Genomic DNA, 25,183 nt, shown 5'->3' on the forward strand with positions numbered 1-25,183 from the left:
CCTTGGGGTTCAGTGGATTTCGACCCTGTCTCCCCTCCTGTCCTTAGCGCGGAGCTCAGGCAGGGTGAGGCCCATGAGCAGGCAGCGAGTGTGACCAAGAGGCAGGGGAAGAGCAGAGGGCAGTGCGCAGTGGCACAGTCTGGTTGAAGGCCTGTGGCTTTCCGTGGCCCCCGAGCATCAGAACTGCCTCTAAGCCCAGTCGCGAGGGGCTGCAGCCAGAGTGCTGGGCCCCTTCACCGCAGGAGAGGATGGAGCTACTAGAGCAAGGCCAGCAAAGGGCCATGGAGCTGCTGAGAGGACTGGAGCGTTTCTGAGCTGAGGGAGGGCTGAGAGAGCAGGGCCTGTTCAGCAGAGAGGGGTGCGTTTAAACACCTGGGAGGAGAATTAAAGATGTGGGTGTGAGCCTGGAGCCAGGGACAGGCTGAGAGGCCACAGGCTGACTGGAACATAGGAACCCTGAGCGTGAGGAAACAGCGTTTTTACTGTGAGCACTGGAGCCAGGGCCCAGGACACCTCCTCCATCCTCAGCAAGGCTGGAAATCCCTTTGGACACTGTCCTTTACCCTCTGAGCTGGACAACGCTGCTTGGGCCGGGGGGCTGGGTAAGACATTATGAACCACCCTCACGACAGCAAAAGGGCTCGGCTTAAAGCTGAATTTTCTCATTTGGGGGTTAAATTGCCTAAGTGAGGAGGAAAAAATAGGTGTTTTGTACAAGATGGATTTTTTTTTCCTGCAGTCTGAAAAATGAAAGAAGGTGACACAAAGATTGGGTGGTTGCCCACTTATTTAAGTCTAGACTCACTAGCTTTGCTTCAAGCAAGTCACCATAGAAATCCAGCTGCAATGACTCTACTCCTACCTTTCGTGTTCCTTGCAAAAGGAAGAAAAATAGAAATGAAGAAAAAAATAAAAAGTTAGCATTTTCCCCAAATGTTTGCATTCTCTGTGAACTGTGTAACACAGAGTTCAGAGAATGTACAGAAATAATGAGAATTTAAGAAATAGAAGTTCAGGATTGAGAAAAAATATTCACTTCTCATTAGATGCTTGCAGACAAAGTACATAATGATTTCTGTAACTTGAATTTATTAAAAATACATTTATGCAGCAACTTACAAAATAATTGTGTGATTAATATCTTGCTTAAAGAAGTTACCACAGTTAAAACTATTAAGCTGTCACCTTTTTCTTGTGAATTGACAAGAAAAATGCAGTACTTTTAGACTTTGCAAGAAGGTTTCTAAACTCCATAAAGGCTATAGTTATTGCTGTTCCTCTTACAAAGCAAGTTGCTGCTAATATGCATTTGTTTGGAAACGCTTAAAAAATAAAATTGCGTCAGGTAAAAGTGGTCAGTTCCACTAACATTAAAAGCAGGTAAAAAGATAAGAGGTATAGATGTGATAAAATCCAACTAATAACAATTTAAAACGTAACATTAACAGTGAAATTCACCTTTCTGGGCTTCCTCATGACATTACCAAGTTAATCGTCAGGCATCTCCCATCCTTGAATCTTCTCTTTCCGTATCACCTTTTTGCCTTTTCTTCTTGTTGCCGTCTTTTTTGCTGCTTTGAGACTGCTCGTATCTTGTGACAGTGGAAACACCATCCACAAACTTGGTCTTGTACAGGACATTTGCATTGTTAAACATCCCATCCTTCAAGGACACCACGATAAACTACAAACAAAGAAATAAAACCTTAATGGGATGAACACTGCAATTTGAATAAGGATATTTAGCAATTGAAAAGTCTCATAAAGCGATTCCTGTTCCTGTATTTGGCTATTATTGTGGTGATAATTCTTCAATATACTGAACATAAATGAACCACAACAGAATGAGCTATTGGGTTAATATCTGCTATTGCTCTCCTTCCTTGATACACCAGCCATTGGAAAATAGTGTCATCAGTTTTATGCAAAGAATGCAGGATCTTCCAAAGTCCCAAAATATCACTTAAATGATTTCATAGTACTGGTAACAAGCATTCCTATGGCCAAATAGAGGTAAGCATACTTCTCAAGCTTATTTCAACAGGGCCCAAAACAAAATAGTTGAATTCAATTCAAAGATTTTTAGCATTAGTATTTAAAAAAAAATCATAATAATGCAATGCCTCAATCATTACCTGGGAGTGTCTGAAGTGATTTTGCAGCATCTGCCCGATGTTCTGGGTATGAGAGAGATCAAGGGCTGCATCCACTTCATCCAGGATGTAAATTGGGGCAGGTTTGAAAAGAAGCATGGCTAAGATCAAAGACAAAGCCACCAGTGACCTAGCACAGAGAAAAAGAAAATTGTGTTTTACCCTTCATTATTCTCTAATGAAAATAATTGTTTGATTGAAAATCTCTCAAAAACAGTTTCACACTGTGAGTCCTAGAGAGACAGAATGACAGCTCCTAACAAAATCCAGTTTTAAAATGGGACATGGGAAATAGGATAAAAATACTTTTTTATCTTTTCTCAGAAGAAAATGTTACTTAGATTATGGTATTTATGATTATGCTTTCACTTCGCCAATTTTCAATTGTGAGATTTACAGTACTGTTTCTAAAACTTACAATTCTTGAAACATTCAGGATCTTTATTCTCTAGAAGATCCTTTACCTAATATTTCACCTCTGTCTAACTTCTATTTTTACTTTTAAACTTGTCAGATTTTTCTTAGAAGCCGCTGTACTCTGGTGAAAAGAGCATATGGCCTATGTAACAGCTGAAATCTGTCCTGATGGTACTAAAGCAAAAACAGGGAAGAAAGTTTTGTCACCATACTATTTCTGAATTCAGTTTTTGAACTTGCCTGCACAGATATTTGAGACTACAACCCAGAAATGGGAGAATTTAGCATCAACATTAACTCCCTATTCCCTAGAGTTAATGCAATAAATATTCATTTTTGTCACTTCTCTGTGCAGTATTTTTTCTGCTATTATATGCTACGCAGTACAATATCCTAAGTCACATTCCGTTTGTTTCTGAATGTCTCTCATAGGCATGTATATTAATAGATTTAACTTGAACTAAATTAGTAATATTTGAGTATTAAATCAGATTAGAAAAGTAAAAAATTACTATTTTTACCTGGAAGGAGATAGTCCCTGATTTGACCAATCTCCTTCCAAGTAAAGAGATTCATTTTTGCTTTGGGCTTATCACATACATAGCTGCAATGAAAAACAAACAGACAAACGGAAACAGTAACAACAACAACAAACAGAGAGTACAAACCTTTGGCCTCCACTAAGTTCTGATAAATTATCTTTCCATACGTTTCCTAAGGCCACTCTGAATTCCAGACCTTCTAAGATATTCTGAGAGTTACTTGCTGCCAGCAGAACCTTGCCTCCTGGTAGTAATGTTGAGAAAATGGACTCTAAGTCTTTGTTCACCTGTAAGTCAGAGGATCACAGATATTTGTAATGACTTTAAAATCAGGACCTGCTGCGTGCTCCCAGTGGGAGCTGCAATAGTAAGACACATTATGCTGTAGCTTTCTTGCCCAATTTAATTCTTATGTGATAATTAGCACATGTTGGACAGAGAACATGTTAGCATATGGAATCTTTTTTTCCTCTATATTGAAAAGAGATGCAAGATACAGGGAAGTATGTAGGACACTTTAGACAGCATTTGAGAAGGATCAAATGTAAAGAAAAAAAACATTTTGTCTTTCAACCATGAAAATGGCTTTGTCCTATCTCAGATTTATTAACTAGTAAATTGGTATTTATCTCAATTGAAAGAACTATTAAAAGTATAAGCTCCGTGTAAGAAGCACACATGGGCATCCTTCCCCCACTTTCTCCCCTCAGGAGTGCTTGAATAATGGCCAGTTAGTTGATATGATAAAGTTTTGCAAACCCAGTTAGCAAATCCATAGGGCAAGAAATGCACCTGAGGAAGTTCTTATTTCATCACGTATTAATGTTTTAAATATAATTCAAAGACTTAGACTGAACAAGATTTTGCAGTCATTAGGTGAGACTGTCTTAATGGTATCTCGAATACTAGCAGTAATAATTAAAACTGATACTTAATGTGTGAGCAATTTAAGTTATTTGACTAGAAATTCTCCTTAATAAATCTTCTCAAAACCCAAGAGCTTTGAATTGCTTCAAAGCGATTACTTTTGAATGGCTTATTCAATTGCTTTGAATTGCTGAGTCAGGAGCTGTAGCCCAGGCCCACAGTTGTTTGGAACTGCTATGTAGTCAGAGACCAAAAGGATTTTTAATTCTGGACAGAGATTTAAGTACACAGAAGCACACAAAGAAGTCGGAGAAAACAGCATTCTGAGATCAGTCTGTGTGCGAGGCAACGATTTCAGCATGCAAGTAGCCTAACTCTACTTCTACTGGCAAGGAGTGGAAAAAAAGATAAGCTTAATTTTGCACATCTTTTTTTATAGGTCTCAGACCCAGTTCATTCCTTAGTCTCAGAATAGGAAAACACGGAAGAAAAAGCAGGGTTTCTGTCATTTAGATACTAGGGAATGGAGACTAGTTCAGGAATAAGACATAAGGATATTTTCATAGAAATGTTCAAAACTTACTAGTCTATACTAATAGTAAACTAAGGAACTTGATGTCAAGATAAATGCATGTTAAAATGTGAAAAGTGGATTTTGAAGGGCATACCTTCTGCCAAGCAATGTGCAAAGCTTCATTTTTCTTCTGGTCAAGCTCTTGAATAGTTGCAAGAATTTTAGACTTGTCATTCTCTACAATTCTTTTTTTCTTCCTTAAATCATTGTACTGGCACAATGAGAATTATTTTAGTATATTTGGTGCAAATTTCATTAAAATTAAAGACAATTAAACTCTACGTATGAAATAGCTACTATTCACAAAACTGAAATCACAAGCATACGCTTAACTGTAGGCAGGATTCAGGTTTAGGATATTATTTGTATTTTTTCAACAATTAGCAGTGAGGAAAACTAACATTACTTTATGAAAACTGCATTTCTTTTCCAGTCTACTTGTAATTTTGTAAGCAAACAAGAAAAATGGACAAATTACAGTCTTGAAGAAGTTGTAAGATTAAAAAGTCAATTGACAGGTTTCACACAGTCCTGAAATAACTTCAGGATATAGATGAAAGGTTGCAGAACAAAAAAATGATCATTATGTAATTCTGAAATACTAATGGATACTTTAAAACTTGCTTATTGCTACTGTTGCCAGCTTAGAATAAATAGACTGATGTAGGGGAATGAATAAAATTAGACATTTTTATGTCCAAAGTGAAGAAAGAGTATGCCTAACCTAGATTACTAATGCACAAATAGTTCAATCATGTAGAATTAAAGTATCGAGGCTTCTACAAAAGACGTCCGGTTATGACATGAAATTTTACTATTAGTTTTGCCTGCATTCAGCAACAGAATATATTGAGAATAGTGCTAAACCGCACTCTGAAACCTCTAAGGTTGAACCTCTAAGGTTAAAGTGCAGAACATTTACCCTCTCTTCTGCCTCAGAAAGCATATTCATGGCTCTCATGTTCACATTTCGTCCCAGCTTCTCTTTCTTCTCCCGCAATTTCTGCAGCTTCTGACCAGCTTCTTCTGGATTGTTGTTTTTGAAGTCGTAGGCTGTTTGTGGCTGACCAAAGAGCGCCTTCTCTGAAGCTATCCATTCATATTCCTTCAACATTTGGGCCACCTGCAAATATACAAGTAGCAAACATACTGAGGTTGTATTTTTTTAAAAGAGTTAGCAAATTAACATCCTAACATCATTCTACACCTTTTATTTATCCCAACACATCATTAGTGGGTATGTCTACAAGGCTTCACATGATTTGCAAGATTGCAGAAGAATCAATCATTTAGAGGAGCTTCCACATATACTTGTCACTTACTGCTTGGAATTCTTGTTTTTCTGTATTTGGAAAAGATATTGCTATTGACTTTTTATATTAGCTTTTTTAAAAGCAGTATCTGGTTGGTCCAAAAGATTAGAGTTTTCTTTTCACTTACTGTGTTTCCACTCTGGTCTGTTTTCTGCAAGTCTATACTCATACGCTCTTTTAGACAACAGAGATCAGCTCCTAAAAATTCCACTGCTTTTTGCTTAAAAATTTCATATAAAGATCTACCAACCAATATTACAATGCATATTATAAAAGAAAAGCTACTGCTTCCTTTGCCTGCAGTGAGAGAAAGGAGCACTTTTTCTTACCAGATGCAAGGAAAAGCACATTTTTGAAATACCTTAGCAGCAGCTTCAGTGGCTTCTTGCTTGTGTTTGCTAATGTTGTGTTCTAACTCCTTAACCTTCAGCTGCAATTCTTTGCTCTGTTCTCTGTATGTTGCCATCTCTTCATACTTGTCTTTTATCTCTTGATCCTGTACAGCAATGGTTTCCTTCTGCTTGGCCAGCTCCTTCTGGGCTTTCTCTACAGACTCCTGGAAAAGAAATGGGAATGCCATGGATTAGACCTCCTTTTTTAAAAAAACTGCTGTTAGATACTTGCTAAGAAAAAGAATGACAGGGAAAAAACCCACAAATCATAATAAAGCCAAAAAATAACTACTTAGACCAAACTTAAAATGTGTGTTGGGGGGAAAAAATATCCAAATAAAATCCAAACAAAATGCACCCTATAATTCAGGTTTTTAGGGATGTTACCTCAAATCACATCAAACCTGAAAATGAAACACATTCACTTTACCTTGTTCTTGGACAGCTCAGCTGCCATAGCATTAACCTGTTCCTGGAAGGACTTGATAGCTTCATCTGTAGCCTCCATCTGTTGTTTATAGGAGCAATGTTCTCGTTTTAACTCTTCAAGTTCCAGAACTAATGCATCAACTTCCTAAACAGTTGTGTTCAAAAGCACAAAAGGTTATATTTAAATGGAAACAGTAATTTACAGTTCAATGTAATAAATGCTGTTCTTCAGCACTGGAATTATCTCACAAAAGAAGAATCAGCAATTTCTTCATGTAAGTAACTACACATTAATGTTTTCTGAAACTGATGTACAAGAATTTCAGGAGAATCAAATTTTTGCAGCCCTTTTCTGCTTACTGCAAAAGCTTTTTGCATTGTGAAGTTGCTAACACAGGTTTTACCTGCTGCTTTTCTTTCATTCTTGCGCTTGAAGCATCTGCTTTTTTCTTTATGTCATCTAGTTTCTGCTGGGCATCCTTTAGTTCTTTTTCCCGCTCTGCTCCTGCATTTTTCATTTTGTCCTCCAATACCTTGTATTTTCCTTTTGCTATTTTTTGACTCTCTTTAGTTTTCAGTAAAGTTTCTTCACACTGCTCTGATTCAAGAAGTACAGTACTTAAATTGGACATTGTTCTCATTCTTAGGATTACATACTTAATTGCAGCTAAAATCATCTTATTTCTCTACTAGGAAAAAAAAGCTTGCTAATTATTTCAGTCAGCTATTTTAATGATTGCTCTTTTAAGATGGTATATTAGTGCTATCAATTAGTGGTAAGGTTGCAAACAGAAAAAAAGCCACACCCCGCCAAAGGGAAAAAAAAAAAAAGAGAGAGAAAGAAACACAGGGGCAAGTTTATGCCAAATAACACAGTCAAAATTTATCACTCAAATGGCTACCACATAAGTCACATGTCATCCTTAATATGTCAGCTTTATGCCTTCTTTTTTTCCTTTGAGTGTTTAATTACTGTTGCAGTTCCTTCCTTTTAGGTTTTTCTCTAGCTATATAAACAACGTTTTGCCAAGCTTTCTTATCAAACCACTTATATTGCAAACTAAGGATATATAAAACCAATGATTCTTGGGAAGATGAGGGGAACAGGAGGGAGACCAAAAACTAAACCAAAACAAAAAAATCAACAGCAGCAAAACCAGTCATATTTCAAATAAAATCCTTTATCACAGAATCACAGAACTACAGAATGGTTGAGGTTGGAAGGGACCTCTAGAGATCACCGAGTTCAACGCCCCTGCTCCAGCAGGGACACCCAAGGCACGTGGCACAGGGTGGCATCCAGGCGGGTTTGGAAGATCTCCAGAGAAGGAGACTCCACAGCCTCTCTGGGCAGCCTGTTCCAGGGCTCTGTCACCCTCACAGTAAAGTTTTTCCTCATATGGAGATGGGACTTCCTGTGTTTCAACCTGTACCCATTACCCCTTGTCCTGTCACTGGCCACCATCGAGAAGAGTTTGGCCCCATCCTCCCTACATTCTTCCCTCAGGTACTTGTACATGCTGATCAGATCCTCTCTCAGACTTCTCTTCTATAGGCTGAACAGGCCCAGATCACTTCTAGTCTTTCCTCATAAGATACATACTCCAGTCCCTTAATCATCTTTGTGGCTCTCCACTGCACCCTCTCTAGAAGCTCAATGTCCTTCTTGTACTGTGGGGTCCAGACCTGCACACAATACTCCAGGTGTGGCCTCACCAGAGCTGAGCAGAGGGGCAGGATCACCTCCCTCAACCTGCTGGCAACGCTCCTCCTGATGCTGCCAGGATCCCACTGGCCTTCTTGGCCATGAGGGCACACTGCTGCCTCCTGGTTAACTTGGTGTCAACCAGGACTCCCAGATCCCTCTCTGTAGAGCTGCTTTCCAGCAGGTCAACCCCTAATCTGTCCTGGTGCCTGGGGTTATTCCTCCCCATGTGCAGGACCCTGCACTTGTCCTTGTTGAATCTCATGAGGTTCCTCTCTGCCCAACTCACTTTTTTATATAAAAATCTTAATGCAACACCATTTTTCTAGTTATTATAAAGCATATAAAATTCCAAATAAGTGTACAAACTATATGGCAAGAGAATGACCTTTGCTTTCAGAATTTTATCTCTCCATACGCTAATTAATTACAATTTTTACTTATTACATATTCCAAGCTATTTTAAGCTAATATTTTCAAAGCTAAAAATATACGCTTTCCAAAGCAAGTACTTTGCTATGGAAACATCTGGATTTTCATAGCAATATCCATCTTATTTTCAGCAACTATTTTTCAATTAAAAAATCAGAACAGATTTGTCTCACCAATGGTTTTCCTCAGGGCATTCAGTTCTTCCTCTTGTTTGTGGTAAGCACTCTGCTGAAGCTTGGCTTGCAGTAGTTCTGCTTCTTCACACTTCATCTCCCACTGCTGCTTCAGTTGTCGGTACCTTTGGAGAGAGCAAGTGATAAATTCTACTTTCATGAAGGGTTCCCAGCACTTTGGTCTCTATGTTGAAACACAAAAATATAGAAGAATTTACATTCCCAGTCTAAGATACAGTGAGATACAGTGCTGCAGTGGACAAGTGACAGCGCTGAAAACTTGGTGTTTTCTGGTCCAAAACTACCTACTTATGAAATTCATAAGGGCTATAAAACAAATAAGCCCACACAGATAAGATAACTACATGATGTGCTTCCTTTAGTGGCCATCATGAAGTATAGGTATGTGCAATTCAGTACAGTACATGTAGGTATGTACAATTAAAATTACTATATATGCAGACCCAAAAGATACATAAGAACAAACGCAACAGATAAATGGGAGTCTGGCACCAACCACCAGGATGGAAGATTTTAGTCAGAAATGCTAAACGAAAATTACAATTGAGTAAAACTAGCTCTTTCCTTTTGGCCGTATTTCTCAAAAGTGATCAAGATGACAGATTAAAAACAAAAAAAAAAGAAATGATTTGAAAAATGAATCCACGAATAAATATTGTACAGAAAACACAACCTTTTTATCCTTTTTATGGTATTTTATAGAACTAACCAAATATAGGCAATTATCCATCTGCTAAGGGTATCTACAGTAATTGATTAAAGCTGAAATCAGAGTACCTGAGAACAACTATACTTAAAATAATGTAATTTAAATATTTTCAATAGCATCTGCCAGAAATTCTCCTCTAGCAGTTTTGTTGTTTCTTGGAAGAAGTTTGAGCTATCAGAATCTGTAACAAAATATGACCGAAGAAGATCTATTCTTTGGTGTATTTAATGTGAACTTTGGAAACCTTGAACATATTTCAAATAGATGATATCACATGCTAAAATTGTTTTTGTTTAAACTATTATTGTTGTACAAACAAAGTCAAGCATGTTTGTTGGTTTCTTCTGTTTTTCCTGTAAATTGTTTCCAACAGTTTCTGTTGGACAGAAAACAGTTCATCTGTTCTGCACACAAACTTCTCAAGAGGCCTTATACTCTCTAAAAGTCTTAAAATTACAATCATATAAAAAAAAACAGGTATTTACGTAAGGTAGCACTTACTTTTCAGCAACATTCTTTAAATTTATCAGCTCATTTTCTACAGTTTTAAGTTCAAATTCCTTTTCTCTGAGTTCTTTCTGAACTTCTTTAATTTCTTGAACTTTAGACAATATTGGTGCAGCCCCTGAGCTTGAACCTGTAAATGAAGAAAAAAGCAAATCCAAGCTAGTAGAAATCAGACTAGTGAATTCAGCACCAGCAAATAATGAAATCTAAATCATACTGGTGAGGCAGGCTGCAGATGCGTGTTAGTTACAAAAGAAAACAATAAAACAGGAGAGAAAACAAACAAACAATACACACATACCCAAACAGGAAAGATTTACAATGATTGTCAGTTGTGATAGAGCACATTTTATCATGAAAGTTAAAGTCCCCAAACCCTACATACTAAAAATACATTTATGTATTTTTTAAAAAAGTATGAAAATATATATAAAAATACATACATTCATGTAAAATACATCAAATTTTCACACTTTGATTTACCTCATTAACAAGTGCTTGAATTTGAAGTATTTCCTCTCAACTCTTTTTAAGAAAACTCTGTAGTCAAGTAAGTATTTAAGTATTTTAAATCAAAACTTCTTTATGCAAACAGCTTGCCATTAATGTTCCTTTCCTATTCTAATTATATTCTAATTTCAGTTTAAAGAGATACAGACCATGTCTTTGCTCAAATAAAGCATTTAGAGAGCAGCTCTGCAGAGACGGGCCTGGGTGTCATGGTGGACGACAAGTTGACCATGAGGCAGCAGTGTGCCCTCGTGGCCAAGAAGGCCAATGGAATCCTGGGCTGCATTAAGAAGAGCATCTCCAGCAAGTCGAGGGAGGTGATCCTGCCCCTCTACTCAGCCCTGGTGAGGCCGCATCTGGAGTATTGTGTCCAGTTCTGGGCCCCACAGCACAAGAGGGATGTGGAGCTGCTGGAGAGAGTCCAGCGCAGGGCTACGAGGATGATCAGGGGCCTGGAACATCTGCCCTATGAGGAGAGGCTGAGGGCGCTGGGCCTGTTCAGCCTGGAGAAGAGAAGGCTGAGAGGGGACCTGATCAGTGTCTATAAGTACCTCAAGAGAGGCAGTGAGGAGGATGGTGCTGGCCTCTTTTCACTGGTGGCCACTGACAGAATTAGAGGAAATGGCCACAAACGGAAGCATCAAAAGTTCCACAGGAACTTAAGAAAAAATTTGTCTACAGTGAGGGTGGCAGAGCCCTGGAACAGGCTGCCCAGAGAGGTTGTGGAGTTTCCTTCTCCAGAGAGCTTCCAAACCCGCTTGGACACAGTCCTGTGCCACGTGCTCTAGGTGACCCTGAGTGTGCAGGTGGTTTGGACTAGATGACCTCTAGAGGTCCCTTCCAACCTTAAGCATTCTATGATTGTATGATCATTTTTATACTAAAAAAAAAATCAAACAAAAAAATGTGCAGAGCAGGAAGCAAACCAACACAAACACAGTGTTATCATATGAACAAAAACAGTAGTTGCCTCCACTTAGAGTGCCCTGGGGGTCAAAAGTTTCTCCATCAAGCGTAACACTTTTTATCATTATTCTTTTGTCAAAGGTCACTCTCTTGGCGTTATTCATGCTGTCACAGACAAATGTTGTTCCGAACACATATTCCATGGCCTTCTGCAGTTCAGGTTCATACTCAATAAGACAAAGAGCCAAATGCAAGTTATCATTGCCAACCTAGGAATTGACAGAAATGACGTTAGTATGCCAAATATTGTAAGCTTTTCAAATTCCATTTCTGGCATCTTTTGATAAAGATGCCTACTAGGAACATTGCTATTGCAACAAAATCTTATTAAAAATAGAATAATAATTCAATATCATGAATTCTGATGTAAACGAGCAATTTCAAAATTACAAAGGAAGCAATTGAATCAGGATGCCCTCAGGCCCCAAATAAATGTTTATAAATGTAAAATTACCAAGACTGGGTTTTTAGCTCTAAAGAAAAACAAATAAATAAAGATGTCAAGCAAAATAAAGCTTTTATTTACATACCAAATTTTTAGCCAGTTGGATAGTTTTTTGTGCAATACACCTGGCTGAAATTCTGTTTAGTGGAATGACAGTGTATCGCCTCTTTAGTCCACCATTTTCCAAAAGTTTTTTACCAGTAGCCTAGAGTAAAAAACATTATACAGCGTGCATGACTATATAATTCACTTTAAAAAAATTAAAGATTAATTAAAATTAGATTTATAAACTCAAAAATATGGAATTGTAATAGGAATAATACAAGTTTACTGTTGTTAACAACTGTGCTTGATCCTATTGATCTAACATCTTCATTCACCCAAGGTACTCTTGAGTAATCAGTTATAAAACATAGTATTTCTAACATGAATCACATGTTAGAATATTTGCACTTTCATATTAAATTAATAAGCATACCTCTGTGTCCACAACAATGTTATAGAGTTTTCCTCCAGCCACCACTTCTAGGGCTTTTGCTGTGGATATGTCTTTCACAATGATAAGGGATGCAACAAGGCCTTTCACAAGGGTTCGATCCCAGTATTTTTCTGGATCCCTTAAAATATAATTAATTATATCAGAGGTACGGTTTTCTTCATTATTTCTTTTTTAAAAAGTGTTATTAAAAATCATACAACTTATTATAGCTCTGTAAGAGACTTAAATTCTGTGACAAAAGAAAAAAGTTAAACTATGTAATTCAGAGCATTTTCTTCAACCAGTCATAATAAACCAGCAAAACTACATGTATGTGCAAATTCTACCCATTTTAAAAATAAAGTACATAACTTTGACTGGCAAAGAAAGATACAGTGTTGAGTTCCACAGGGTGAATCTATTCATAATCACTAGGGAGGACTTTCTGAAACATAGTGGTTATGTATTGCAGTAAAGGCTTAAACAGTAGTCTTATTTTTGTTCGTTTGATTGTTTAAAAAATAAAATAAAATCCTGAACTTTAAAGCAGAGCTATAGTTTGCAAATTCCAACTTACAATTTTTTTTCAGTTCAAGTGACTTTGATAAAGCTGCAATTCAAAATTTTCCTTGCTGGTCATTAATTCAGCTAACATTTTCTGACCTTTAGTCTTCCCCTCCTACACTTGCCTCAGTTAAGATGATCACTATGCACAGACAAAAGAAGAAAACCAACAGCTACCAAAGCAACGGAATCATCCTAAATCACACAATCCATGCATAAATTGTCCTAAGAAGCACTTTTAATCTGTTTTAGGATGACCCAGAGACCTTACCTGTATTCAAAATTTAGACTGGGGAACCTTGTCATTAAGCTTTCATATAATTCTCTCAGCCGAGTGATATCACGAGTCAATTCCTTCTTTTTTGCTGAGAGTGTTTCTTCTTTCATGTCTGAGTTGAATAAAACAGTTCACTGAGTATCCAGAGCACAGATACAATGCAGATTAAAAAGTGGTACACTACACTGATAAACTACATGTATACAGAAGATACTTAATTGAAAGTACTTAAATTATTTTTAAAATTTCAGTTTATTAACACCAACACATTATGAAACACACAGAAAAGAAAGTCTCATATGCTTCTCAGGGTTATTTCAGATATCAGGCATCGTGCTTCTGAGCAGGATAACTTCAGCTTCCACAAAAAAAACATTAGACCAAATGAGAATTAAACCTTTACTAGGAGTTTTAAGAGCAGAGAGGAAAGAGAAATCTAACATTCTATCTTTCTTCTAATTTTAAACTCAAACATTAGAGGCTTTGATTTCTGTGGAAGGTAAGAGATCTGTAGTGCTTTTATTAAATAAATTTCTCAAGGCATGAAAGCAGCATACATGCTCTTATATATCCTTTAATATTCCTACCCAGATTCCCCCTAAATTAGGCACCTAAGGTCTGTACAAACCTTCATAGTTCAGCCTCTTCATTTCATTTTCAAGATTTTCTTTCATTTTTCTTACAGTTTCAAATGCTTCTCGATCTTTCTTGTAGCCCTCATCCATCTTTTTCACTTCAGCTTGTTTTGTCTTTAATTCTTTTTGTGTATATTTCAACTTCATTTCAGCCTACCACAGAATCAGAACAAAGAAATGAAAGTTTTTCAAACAATCTGGTGGATGCATATTTTAGATGCTTGCACTAATTTGCTGCTTACACAGTTTGAGAAACCTTGCACTGGTTGAAGAAGTGTGAAAAAAAACAATATGAGCTACAATGTTTGTTTATCGGACCAATATAATATCAATAAAGAGGAAGAAACAGCATGAACAAGTGAGACACAGCTGCTGTCCTTATTTTTCCAAGATAATATTTTTTGTTGGGTTGTTTTTCTTTAAATGAGACAGAGAAGCTTTACTTTTAACTTTGAAAATTTAAAGTCATCAGTGAAAACTACTACAGTAACTTTTAGAAAATATAAATGGTGTCTGTTTTGATTGTGTGAATAGCACATAATTTAACTGAGTATAAAACAGGTCCTTCTGAATTCTGTTCAGTCTCAGGCAACTTTATTCTGATTCTTTTAGTTTTGCTGTAGAAATAACTTAATGTGGATGCACATCTTGGGTTGTTATATGGGTTTCTCCTTATCCACTACTGTCAGTGATGCAAGTAACATGAACCCTTAATTCTCTCTCAAATCCTAATTTCTTTTTTTTTTTCTTACAGCAATACTGTATGGATTTTTCTATCTTATGAGGATTTTCACAACCTGTTTTAGAAGTCACTTTAATGCACATGTCAACCTACATAAATTTCAGAGAAACAGAAAGGGTATCTGAGAAAGGCAGAGCTTTGATTCTTACCTGTTTGGCTTCTGTTACCAATTTGCTGATTTCATTTTTGCACATGATCATTTGTTCAGCGAGAGTAGCTTCTTCACCATCACCATTGCTGGACAGGCCCGCAGACACAGCATTAAAATGTTTTTGTGCTACAGCTAAATCAACTGCATCTTTTTCACTTGCTTCCTGTAAAGCACTTAGTCCTTCCTGCATTTTCTTTAGTTCTTTCTCCTTTGATATTAATGCTTTAGAATCCTTTTTAAAAATGGAGGGACAAAAATTTTAAAAAAGAGGTCAACTTCAGTCCCTTGATATTAAATCTACATTGTTTAGAAGTGGAGCTATGAATGACTTTGTCCAGAGAGATTTCTATAACACTGTCAAACTGTGGTTTTTACAGTCTGTCTTTGCATATTTCAAACATGTACTTGCGCTTGACGACTTGTGACAAGATTAGGAATATATAAAGTGATGACAACTGCCCCAGAACTAGCAAAAATAGCATTTTCTTCCTAATATCTATCAAGAAAAAAGCATTAAAGCTCTTGCATTAAAAGCATAAACTTCAAGCATCTGAAGCCTGGAGTTTTTCCTTCAATGTAAAGATCACCACATTTCCAGAGTGCAAAATATTTAAAGTGTTGCCAGGATCTTTCCTGGGTTTAAAAGAAAATTGGCAACAGCCAACAGTTCTACTTTCTACCCACACTCTGCTTCTGTTTGCAATGGGAACACACCACTTGCACCATACACAAATCAAGTAGTGCCATCAGCATTTGTTTCTGCTTTCCTGATACCAATCTTGCTGATCAACTTTGAAAATATAAGAACTCTTTTTTACACCCTTGCATCTGAAGAACATATCTTCTGTTTAAAAAAACTATATACAAAGGTCTTACCTCCTCCATGCTTTTTAACAGTTCTTCACGTTTATTTTCTTCACTTTTTAAGTTTTGCTTCTTGAGATCAAGACCACTTTGTGCTCTAGTAGCAACTCTCTGAACTTCTGAAAGGGCATGTTCTAATGAACGAAGAGTACCTCCAAATTCCTTCAATCAAACAAAAGAAATTGGTTCAGCTATGTTTAAACAGATGAAGATGAACATTTGATGAGCCTCGGCAGGCAGCAGATTCCAAGGCAATCCAGTCAAAAACACTTTTTCCACAGCCAAAAATCTAAACTAGCCTGAAGCCATTTAGGCAGCACATTATCAGTTATCACTGAACACTGTCCTTGTACAAAAACCACATTTAGGCATTTGAAAGCTCCTCAGATATCTGGTATCCAAACAATTCTTATGCCCCAAAACTGGAGATCAGTATTGATTTCCACTCACTTTACCTAACTCACTAATCTCACTTTATATATTTTTTAAGACACCAACAAAATGGGGAAAATCAATCTGGCAAAGTTCATTACCAAATGTACAGAGGAAAGAAGAGGAAAAGAATTGTTTCTATTAATTATAGGCATTGGAAATAAAACATTTCAATCAAAAATGAAACTGTTAAATGGATGTTTGTAGGCAATGGCTAATATATAATAAAAAGATAATTCATTTTTTTCTAGATGTGAATTTTTATCTCTCATACAACTCTTGAAATTAACACACTTACATAATTGCATGCCTGCTTTCCCACATACCTCGTCCCTTTTCTTCTCAAGTTCTGCTATTTCTTCATTAAGTTGTCTCACTTTAGTTTCACTCTCTGCTATTGATTTCTGAACCTTTTCTACACTAGCTGTCATGTCCTTTGATGCATCAGAGGAGCGCGCCTTTGTCTCTTCAGCCAGAACAAACTCATAAGCAACATACAGTCGGCTTAAGTGCTCTATTGCTCGTGTTACTTTTTGGTACTCTAGATAGGATGATCGTTCCTGAAAAGAAGACATGATGATTAAGGTAAAAATAATAATAAATATTACCTGGGACCATTATAGAAAGTTTCTTAGTGGTTCTACCGCCTTTATTGTTTGTTACAAAGTATTTCTAATACCATTATTTGTTACATGAATGGCAATAAGAACGGTCTGTTTTCATGTTTCGCAGTATGTACACAGGAAGATGGGAAAGATTCTCCATGTTCAAAAATATATTTTTAGTATTGTACCTCATGGGCCTGCTTAGGAAGATCTTGGATAAAACAATGACCATAAATTGACTATAAAGTGAAAATATAACCTTTAGACATTTTTAAAGAACAGAGACACCATTTATTTACTATTTTGATGTAGTATTGTTTGTTTTCTTGCTTCTCCTGCATTTTCTTCCAGAATTCCTTTCAAAACCTGAATGTCATGTCTTCAGTGTTTGGTCAGGAAATAAAGGGTTTTTAGAGCACTGAAGAACTTTATAAAACTTGAGAACACGTTATTTTTTAGCCACATACATTGGTTTTTAGTCCTACACACTAGTTCAAACAATTAAACCTATTTTTTTCAGTATTCTAAGGCCTCTGCCCACTCTTCTAATCTTTATTACCTCTTTCAGCTTCTGTAAAGTTGGAGTGATCTCCTCCTCTAAGACCTGAAACAGAAGACAGAACACATTTACTTACAGATTTTTGCAGTTCTTAAACCTTTAAGTATCTAGTTGCAGATGCAGAAAAAAAAAGTATTCTATAAATTAAAAGCATGCTAGACTAGTTATTTTATTATCTTTCAGAACCAAAAAATAAGGTACACTTTCAACATACAGTACCCTTTGAATTTCTTTCAGTTTGGCTTCCTTTTTCTCTATGGTTTTCTGAGCGTTTATTTTCTTGCATTCGTACATTCTAGTGCCAGCAGCTTCTTCAATCATAGCTAAAATCTAAAATAAAACAATGTGACAGAAATGTGATTTTTTTCATTATCAAGTAAAATATGATAAGCACAAAACTAAGCTGAACAACTTATGCCTCACAACTTTTCCAAGATACTGATTATTGTCATTCGAATTAAACCAGTAGAACTTGAGGAAAAAAACTCCCACAAAATTCTTACCTCTGCTGGTTTCATATTCAGCACTTTGGTAATTCGTCCCTGGTGAAAAGAGATGAAACAAGAATGGTGTTGGCGAACCATGCTATAGTATAAAATACACTGATGCATTACATTTCAAGCTTAAACACTTATTTATTGCCAGGATTTGCTTCTAGTTTTGCTTCTATTCCTTTTTTTTTTTTTTTTTGGAAGTTCAAACAAATATAAGTCACATTCCTTAAGCTATAAGGATAGTTTCAAGCTTATCAGCTGAAGTATTCCAAATTCCTATTTATATCTAATAAAGCAATATTGTGCTTACCAACTTGCCAATCTTAAGTAAATCCTTAAACACAGACTGTCTTACTGGAGACTTGGTTGCATGTTACTATGGTGAAGTAGGAAACTGTAACAATGTTATTAGAAACAGTAAATCCTGTTCTGTTTTAATTCCTTGTCCCTCTGCTGATGCTTATGAGAGTCTTTTCACCTGGCCAGCTTTGTTCATGGCAACTTAAAAAAAAGTTATCAACTTTGTACACAACATTGTCTAACTTGAAATGAAAAAATACTTCGTCTTCTAACGCAATAGTAAGAGCAACATGTAGCTTGAAAATAGCCAAAAAAAAAAATTGCAATTGGCATCAAAAGATGGGTTAATAAAAAAAATAATTCATTTAGATGCTAATGAGTTCTCCATGTTCTCCACTAATAGCCTCTCCATGTTACCGGAGAGTAGCGAAAACGTTGCCTGCCTTAGGTGTGAGCAGGTGGACAACCTGCTCAGCCTGGTGGTGAAGATAAAGGAGGAGATAGAAAGGCTGAGGGCCATCAGGGAATGTGAAAGAGAAATAGACTGGTGGAGCTGCGTTCTGCAGTCTTCCCAGAAAAGCCACTTAGAGAACCCCCGAATTGGGTCTGTAAATCCAGTACCCTCTTGCCATAGGGCAGGGGGGCAGAAATAACTGTATCAAGGGACGAACAACAACGGAAACAGGTCTCTATTGAAAGTGGCAGGAGAACCCTTCCACAGCCCACTGTGACCACATCCAACAGGTACGAGGCCCTGGAACTTGGGGATCAGATAGATGAGGTCATGAACCAAGGCCCATTTAGGGGGCTGTCTACAGAGAGGCAGTCAGGTCCATGCCCTGAGCCTGCTCTCCCTAAGGATAAAAGAGCACCCGGAAGAAGCGGCGGATGATCGTCACGGGTGACTCCCTGCTGCAGGGCACGGAGGCACCAATATTCAGATTGGACCCCTTATCAGAAAGGTCTGCTACTTGCCAGGGGCCCGAATAAAGGATGTTACAGAGAGGCTCCCAAGGCTTGTCCAGGAGTCTGACTATTACCCCCTAGTACTGTTTCATGTGGGCACTAATGATGCCATGGGGAAACTGAGGGATATCAAGCAAGATTTCAGAGCCCTAGGGATGGCTGTCAAAGGTATGGAGCCCAGGTTATGTTCTCTTCTATCCCAGCAAAGAGTGGAATGGATTCAAGGAGGGGAAGGCAGGTATAGCAGATTAACAACTGGCTGCGCCGCTGGGCTTGGCAACAGGGTTTTGGCTTCTATGACCATGGGAATCTGTTTGATGAGCACCAGCTAGTGGGGAATGATGGGAACCACCTCAGCAACAAGGGCACGTGTCTCTCTGCCAAAAGGCTGGCCAACCTGGTTAGGAGGGCTTTAAACTACACGAGAAGGGGGAAGGGGAATGTCACACAGACAGGGCAATCAGTATCACATAGCCAAGGTCAGATGGCATCCAGCGGGAGTATGGTAGTGGGGACGTGAGGATAGGATGTGATTATAGAGGGTCCTCTTTCACCCCTCCTGGGAAACCTGCAAGCTCCGTTACTTCCCTGAATTGCCTGTACACCAATGCACGAAGCATGGGGAACAAGCAGGACAAACTGGAGATCTGTGTGCAGTCCCAGCGTCATGATCTCATTGGAATCACAAAGACATGGTGGGATAGCTGACACGACTGGAGCGCTGCCATGGAAGGCTACGTGCTCTTTAGGAAGGACAGGCTGGGAAGGCGAGGTGGTGGAGTTGCTCTTTATGTGAGAGAGCAACTGGAATGCATGGAGCTCAACCTGGGAGTGGAGGATGAGCGACTTGAGAGCTTGTGGGTAAGGATTAGAGGGCAGGCTAATGTGGGAGACACTGTGGTGGGTGTCTGCTACAGGCCACCTGACCAGGATGAGGACGTTGATGAGGCCTTCTATAGACAGCTGGATGTTGCCTCACGGTCACAGGCCCTGCTTCTCATGGGGGACTTCAACTACTCTGACATCAACTGGAAGGACAACACAGCCAGGCACAAACAGTCCTGGAGGCTCCTGCAGAGTGTTGATAACTTTTTGATGCAGGCTGTGGAGGAGCCAATGAGGAGAGGTGGCCTACTGGACCTCATACTAACAGATAGAGAGGGACTTGTTGGAGATGTGAAGGTGGGGTGTAGCCTCAGCTGCAGTGACCATGAGTTGGTGGAATTCAGGATCCAACAAGGAAGAGGCAGGGCTGTAAGTAGCCTTGCAACCATGGACTTCAGGAGGGCCAACTTTAGCCTCTTCAGAGACCTCCTTGGAAGATCCAGAGCTAGAGCTCTAGAAGGAAGGGGGGCCCAAGAGAGCTGGTTAGTTTTCAAGCAGCTCTTCCTCCACGCCCAGCAACAGTGCATCCCTGTGTGTAAGAAGTCAGGCAGAGAGGGCAGGAGACCCGTGTGGATGAGCCGGGAGCTTGTGGCAATGCTCAAGCAGAAGGTGGTATGCACAATGTGGAAAAAAGGACAGGGGCCATGGGAGAAATGCAGGATTGTTGTCAGGGAATGCAGAGATGCGACAAGGAAAGCGAAGGCACGTTTGGAACGCAATCTGGCAAGGGATGTTAAAAATAACAAGAAAAACTTCTTCAAATATATGAACAGCAAAAGGAAGATCAGGGAAAATGTGGGTCTGCTGGTGAACAGGGTGGGTACTCTGGTTCTGAATAACACAGAAAAAGCAGAGGTGCTGAACGCCGCCTTTGCTTTGGTGTTTACCAAGGGCAGCCCTTTAGAGCCCCAGGCCCTAGGGACAAGAGAAGAAGCCCAAGGAGAGGAAGACTTGCCCTGGGTAGAGGAAGATTGGGTCAGAGAACACCCAAGGAAACTCAATACCCACAAATCCATGGGCCCTGATGGGATGCACCCCAGAGGGCTGCGTGAGCAGGCGGATGTCATAACTAAGCTTCTCTCCATCATCTTCAAAAGGTCCTGGAGAACGGGTGAAGTGCTGGAGGACTGGAAGAAGGCCAATGTCACACCAGTCTTCAAAAAAGGCAAGAAGGAGGACCCAGGCAACTACAGCCCAGTGAGCCTCACCTCCATCCCTGGAAAAGTGATGGAACGGCTCATACTGGCCCTTGTCTCCAGGCACATGGAGGACAAGAAGGTGCTCAGGAATAGTCAGCATGGATTCATCAAGGGGAAATCATGCTTGACTAACCTGATAGCCTTCTATGATGGAATGAAGGGCTGGATAGATGAGGGGAGAGCGGTGGATGTTGTCTATCTCGACTTCACCAAGGCTTTTGACACCGTCCCTCACAACATCCTCCTGGGCAAGCTCCAGGAGTGTGGGATAGATAAGTGCACAGTGAGGTGGATTAGGAATTGGCTGGATGGCAGGGCCCAGAGAGTGGTGATCAGCGGTGCAGAGTCTAGTTGGAGGCCTGTAGCTAGCGGTGACCCCCAGGGTCAGTCCTCAGGCCAGTCCTGTTCAATTTATTCATCAATGACCTGGATGAAGGCACAGAGTGCTCCCTCAGCAAGTTTGCTGATGATACCAAACTGGGAGGAGTAGCCGATACCCCAGAGGGCTGCGCTGCCGTCCAGAGGGACCTGGACAGACTGGACAACTGGGCGGTGAAAAACCTCATGCAATTCAACAAGGCCAAGTGCAAGTTCCCGCACCTGGGGCGGAATAACCCCAGACACCAGTACAGGCTGGGGACCGACCTTCTGGAGAGCAGCTCTGCAGAGAGGGACCTGGGTGTCATGGTGGATAAGTTGACCATGAGGCAGCAGTGTGCCCTCGTGGCCAAGAAGGTCAATGGGATCCTGGGGTGCATTAAGAAGAGCGTCTCCAGCAGGTCGAGGGAGGTGATCCTGCCCCTCTACTCAGCCCTGGTGAGGCCGCATCTGGAGTATTGTGTCCAGTTCTGGGCCCCACAGTACAAGAGGGATGTGGAGCTGCTGGAGAGAGTCCAGCGCAGGGCTACAAGGATGATCAGGGGCCTGGAACATCTGCCCTATGAGGAGAGGCTGAGGGAGCTGGGCCTGTTCAGCCTGGAGAAGAGAAGGCTGAGAGGGGACCTGATCAGTGTCTACAAGTACCTCAAGGGAGGCAGTGAGGAGGATGGTGCTGGCCTCTTTTCACTGGTGGCTACCGACAGAACTAGAGGTAATGGCCACAAACTGAAGCATCAAAAGTTCCATAGGAACTTAAGGAAAAATTTCTTTCCTGTGAGGGTGACAGAGCCCTGGAACAGGCTGCCCAGAGAGGTTGTGGAGTCTCCTTCTCTGGAGATCTTCAAAACCCGCTTGGACGCAGTCCTGTGCCACGTGCTCTAGGTGACCCTGCATGTGCAGGGGGGTTGGACTAGGTGACCTCTAGAGGTCCCTTCCAACATTAAGCATTCTATGATACTAATGCAGACATGTACTTTCATAAAAGCTCACTATAAAAACAAATCTGAAGAGGAGTAAAGGGAGAGCTGAAAATTGCATTTTATAGCCAAACCAGTTCAGTTGTACTACAAATGTTAACTACTGATAAAGATCTGTTATTTTTACAGGAATATGAAATGATCTGTTCTTCCACTCCTTCTCATCCCTCAAGTTTTGCATTATTTCTATTCTTTGGATATTTTAGAAAGATGTGCACAATACCTGCATTATAAGAAAGTGGGGGTTATTGACATTGAGTCCGACAGAGCAGAAGAGATCCTGCACACGAGCGTTGGAAGCATTTACACCGTTTAAAAGATATTTAGTTCTACCTCCAACGACCACCTGGACAGAAGAAAAGAAACAAAGGATTCCAAAATTGCTTGATATTGTGGCAACAAATTACAAGAACCAAAAGTTCAACAAATTCTATTTATGTATATAACATATATATGAGTATACCTGACAAGGGAACAGATTCTATTAAACCAAAGAGATAATTTAAACATGTAACATAAAAGAGAGAGAAACTAGCCACTGAGGTGGTCATTTTTATTTTTGACAAAAAAAAAAAAAAAAAAAAAGAATCATGAGATGTCACAACTTTTTATGTAATCTTAATAGTTTCTCTGATCTTAGGAAATAAGTTTAACCCACTGTTCACAAATTACAGGATGAAAAAAATGGAAACAGAAGATAAAAATTAAATAGAAAATAACTTTCTTCAGGAATGTTGTTCCACTGTAACTATGCTTCTTTGCAAATGCAAGGAAAAATATTGATATAATGCATTTCAAAATCGGAATAATTACTAAGGATCCAGTGTACTGGATCCATTTCAGTAGTTTCTTACTAACTTCACTAGAAGCATTTCTTTAACTGCAAAAAATAAACCACCTCAGGTACTTAAACCATCTTTTTCTTGAAGGCCACTCTATTGTAAATTTTAGAAATACATGCAGATTTCTGAACAAAGAGAAACTCACCTGCCTAGAGACAGTAATTTCCTTGTGAGCTTCAAACCCCAGTGGACTTCGTGTCTTGTCGGAATTATCAAAGGTGATACAAACAGTTGCTTTGGTGATGCCAGCTTGCCCATTTTTATAAACTAGATCTTGCAGGTTGGCAGCTCGCACCTAAATATATGAACAGATCTGTGCATTTTTTCTGAAACACAGTCTCTGCATATCTTCAATGGGCATACTACAGCACTGTATTATATTGACAAAATTTTTATTTCAAACAATATAAGAGCAATCAGCACTGAAAAATATCAGCTTTTAGCTTTGAAAACCTGAATGAATAAACCAAACTCTTCCAGAAGAGATTATTCAAGGGAAAAACAAACTAAAAAGCCACTGATAGAAGAAATACAAACCCACCACCGCCTCCTTACCTGAGACAGGTTGGAGATGCCCAGGAGGAAACAGATGGAGTCCAAGATGTTGGACTTGCCACTGCCATTCAAGCCAGTAATGGCATTGAATAATGGATCAAAACCATTAATTTCTGTCCTCTGAGCATAGGATTTAAACCCTTCAATAACTATTGATTTTATGTGCATCTTCCCAGGATCCTAAAGGACCAGACCACCTGGGTATTTCAAAAGAAAAAAACAAATCAGCCTGCCAAAATAAATATGTAAACAATACTAAAATAAATAAGTAAATAAATTACGCACCTGAGCAAAAAGTGTGCCTAGAAATGACATGTAGTTTTCTGCATGTGAATGCTCCCTCCTTCCCCACCCCCCCCCACCTTTAGAAGGATGTACTCCTGTACATCCTTTCAGGATGCATCCCGATAACACACTGTACGTTAAAATGTTTGAGCAACAACATGTTACTCAGTTTTCACCATATTATTTGCACGGAAGGCCCTGGCATGAGAATTTTCTCGCAAACTAACTAGGCGTTATTGCGCCAGCCAGCAGGGAGAGGGGACAGGAGCCAACGGCAAGGGACTTCTCAAAAGGGGCAGCGCTGAGTTCTCCGCACGGAGAACTGTAGGCCAGAAATAAACAGATTTAATAATAAGAAGAAGAAAGTCGAGAACGCGCCTCGTTTCTGAAGCTCTGCGCGCGCAGCCCCATCGCCATTGCCGCCCCCACGCCCGGGCCCTGCTCCGCTTTTCTGGCCGGGCTTCCCCGCCGCCCTCGCCGGCGCTGGGGCGGCCGGAGCCCCGCGCGGCCGCCGGCCTCACCTAGCGCGATGCTCTCAACGGCTCCAACTGCTCCTAACTGCTCCTGGCGCTTGAATTTTGGCGCCGAACAAACGGATAGCCCCCTTCGCGGCTGCCCCGCGCGCTGCCTGTCTGGAGCGGCGCGCTCGCCCAGCCTCCCACCCCCGGCGGTAAAGCAGAGAGCGGATCCCGCGCGAACCCTGACGGGGGAACGGGCGCCTCCCAACGCGCCGGTGGCGGCGGTCACGGGCGGCGCGGACAGGCTTTGTAGCGGGGCGGGCGCCGCGCGGAAGGCCCCGCCAGGCGGAGGGGCGGGGCGGGGCTGGCGACCGTTAGGCGC

General features: G+C 39.9%; 1 protein-coding gene across 1 annotated transcript; it reads right to left on the reverse strand.

Annotated features, from left to right (window-relative positions):
- Positions 1 to 1,495: 1,495 nt before the first annotated feature.
- Positions 1,496 to 24,226, reverse strand: SMC2 (structural maintenance of chromosomes 2). Its single transcript, XM_088533662.1, has 24 exons — positions 24,059 to 24,226; positions 23,649 to 23,798; positions 22,885 to 23,007; positions 17,966 to 18,004; positions 17,682 to 17,792; positions 17,463 to 17,507; positions 16,625 to 16,858; positions 15,879 to 16,028; positions 15,001 to 15,234; positions 14,103 to 14,262; positions 13,469 to 13,586; positions 12,634 to 12,772; positions 12,241 to 12,360; positions 11,715 to 11,919; positions 10,229 to 10,364; positions 8,998 to 9,122; positions 7,092 to 7,285; positions 6,689 to 6,832; positions 6,228 to 6,422; positions 5,476 to 5,676; positions 4,648 to 4,764; positions 3,239 to 3,399; positions 2,136 to 2,283; positions 1,496 to 1,684 (listed from the first exon to the last, which is right to left on the reverse strand). Exons 1-24 carry the CDS (start codon positions 24,224 to 24,226, stop codon positions 1,496 to 1,498), a joined length of 3,606 nt encoding a protein of 1,201 aa, XP_088389788.1.
- Positions 24,227 to 25,183: the final 957 nt, after the last annotated feature.

The sequence above is a fragment of the Tinamus guttatus genome, unplaced genomic scaffold, assembly GCF_059628265.1.
Source record: "Tinamus guttatus ecotype Peru unplaced genomic scaffold, ASM5962826v1 Tinamus_guttatus_pri_ptg000513l, whole genome shotgun sequence".
In the NCBI taxonomy this organism is placed as follows: domain Eukaryota; kingdom Metazoa; phylum Chordata; class Aves; order Tinamiformes; family Tinamidae; genus Tinamus; species Tinamus guttatus.

Excerpts from the sequence above, each read along its gene's own strand:
- SMC2 (XM_088533662.1), bottom strand. The coding sequence starts at position 24,226 with ATGCACATAAAATCAATAGTTATTGAAGGGTTTAAATCCTATGCTCAG. Across the intron at positions 14,263-15,000 it reads TGGTAACAGAAGCCAAACAG|GCTGAAATGAAGTTGAAATA; the intron begins GTAAGAATCAAA and ends ATTCTGTGGTAG. Across the intron at positions 6,423-6,688 it reads CTGAGCTGTCCAAGAACAAG|GAGTCTGTAGAGAAAGCCCA; the intron begins GTAAAGTGAATG and ends TTTCTTTTCCAG.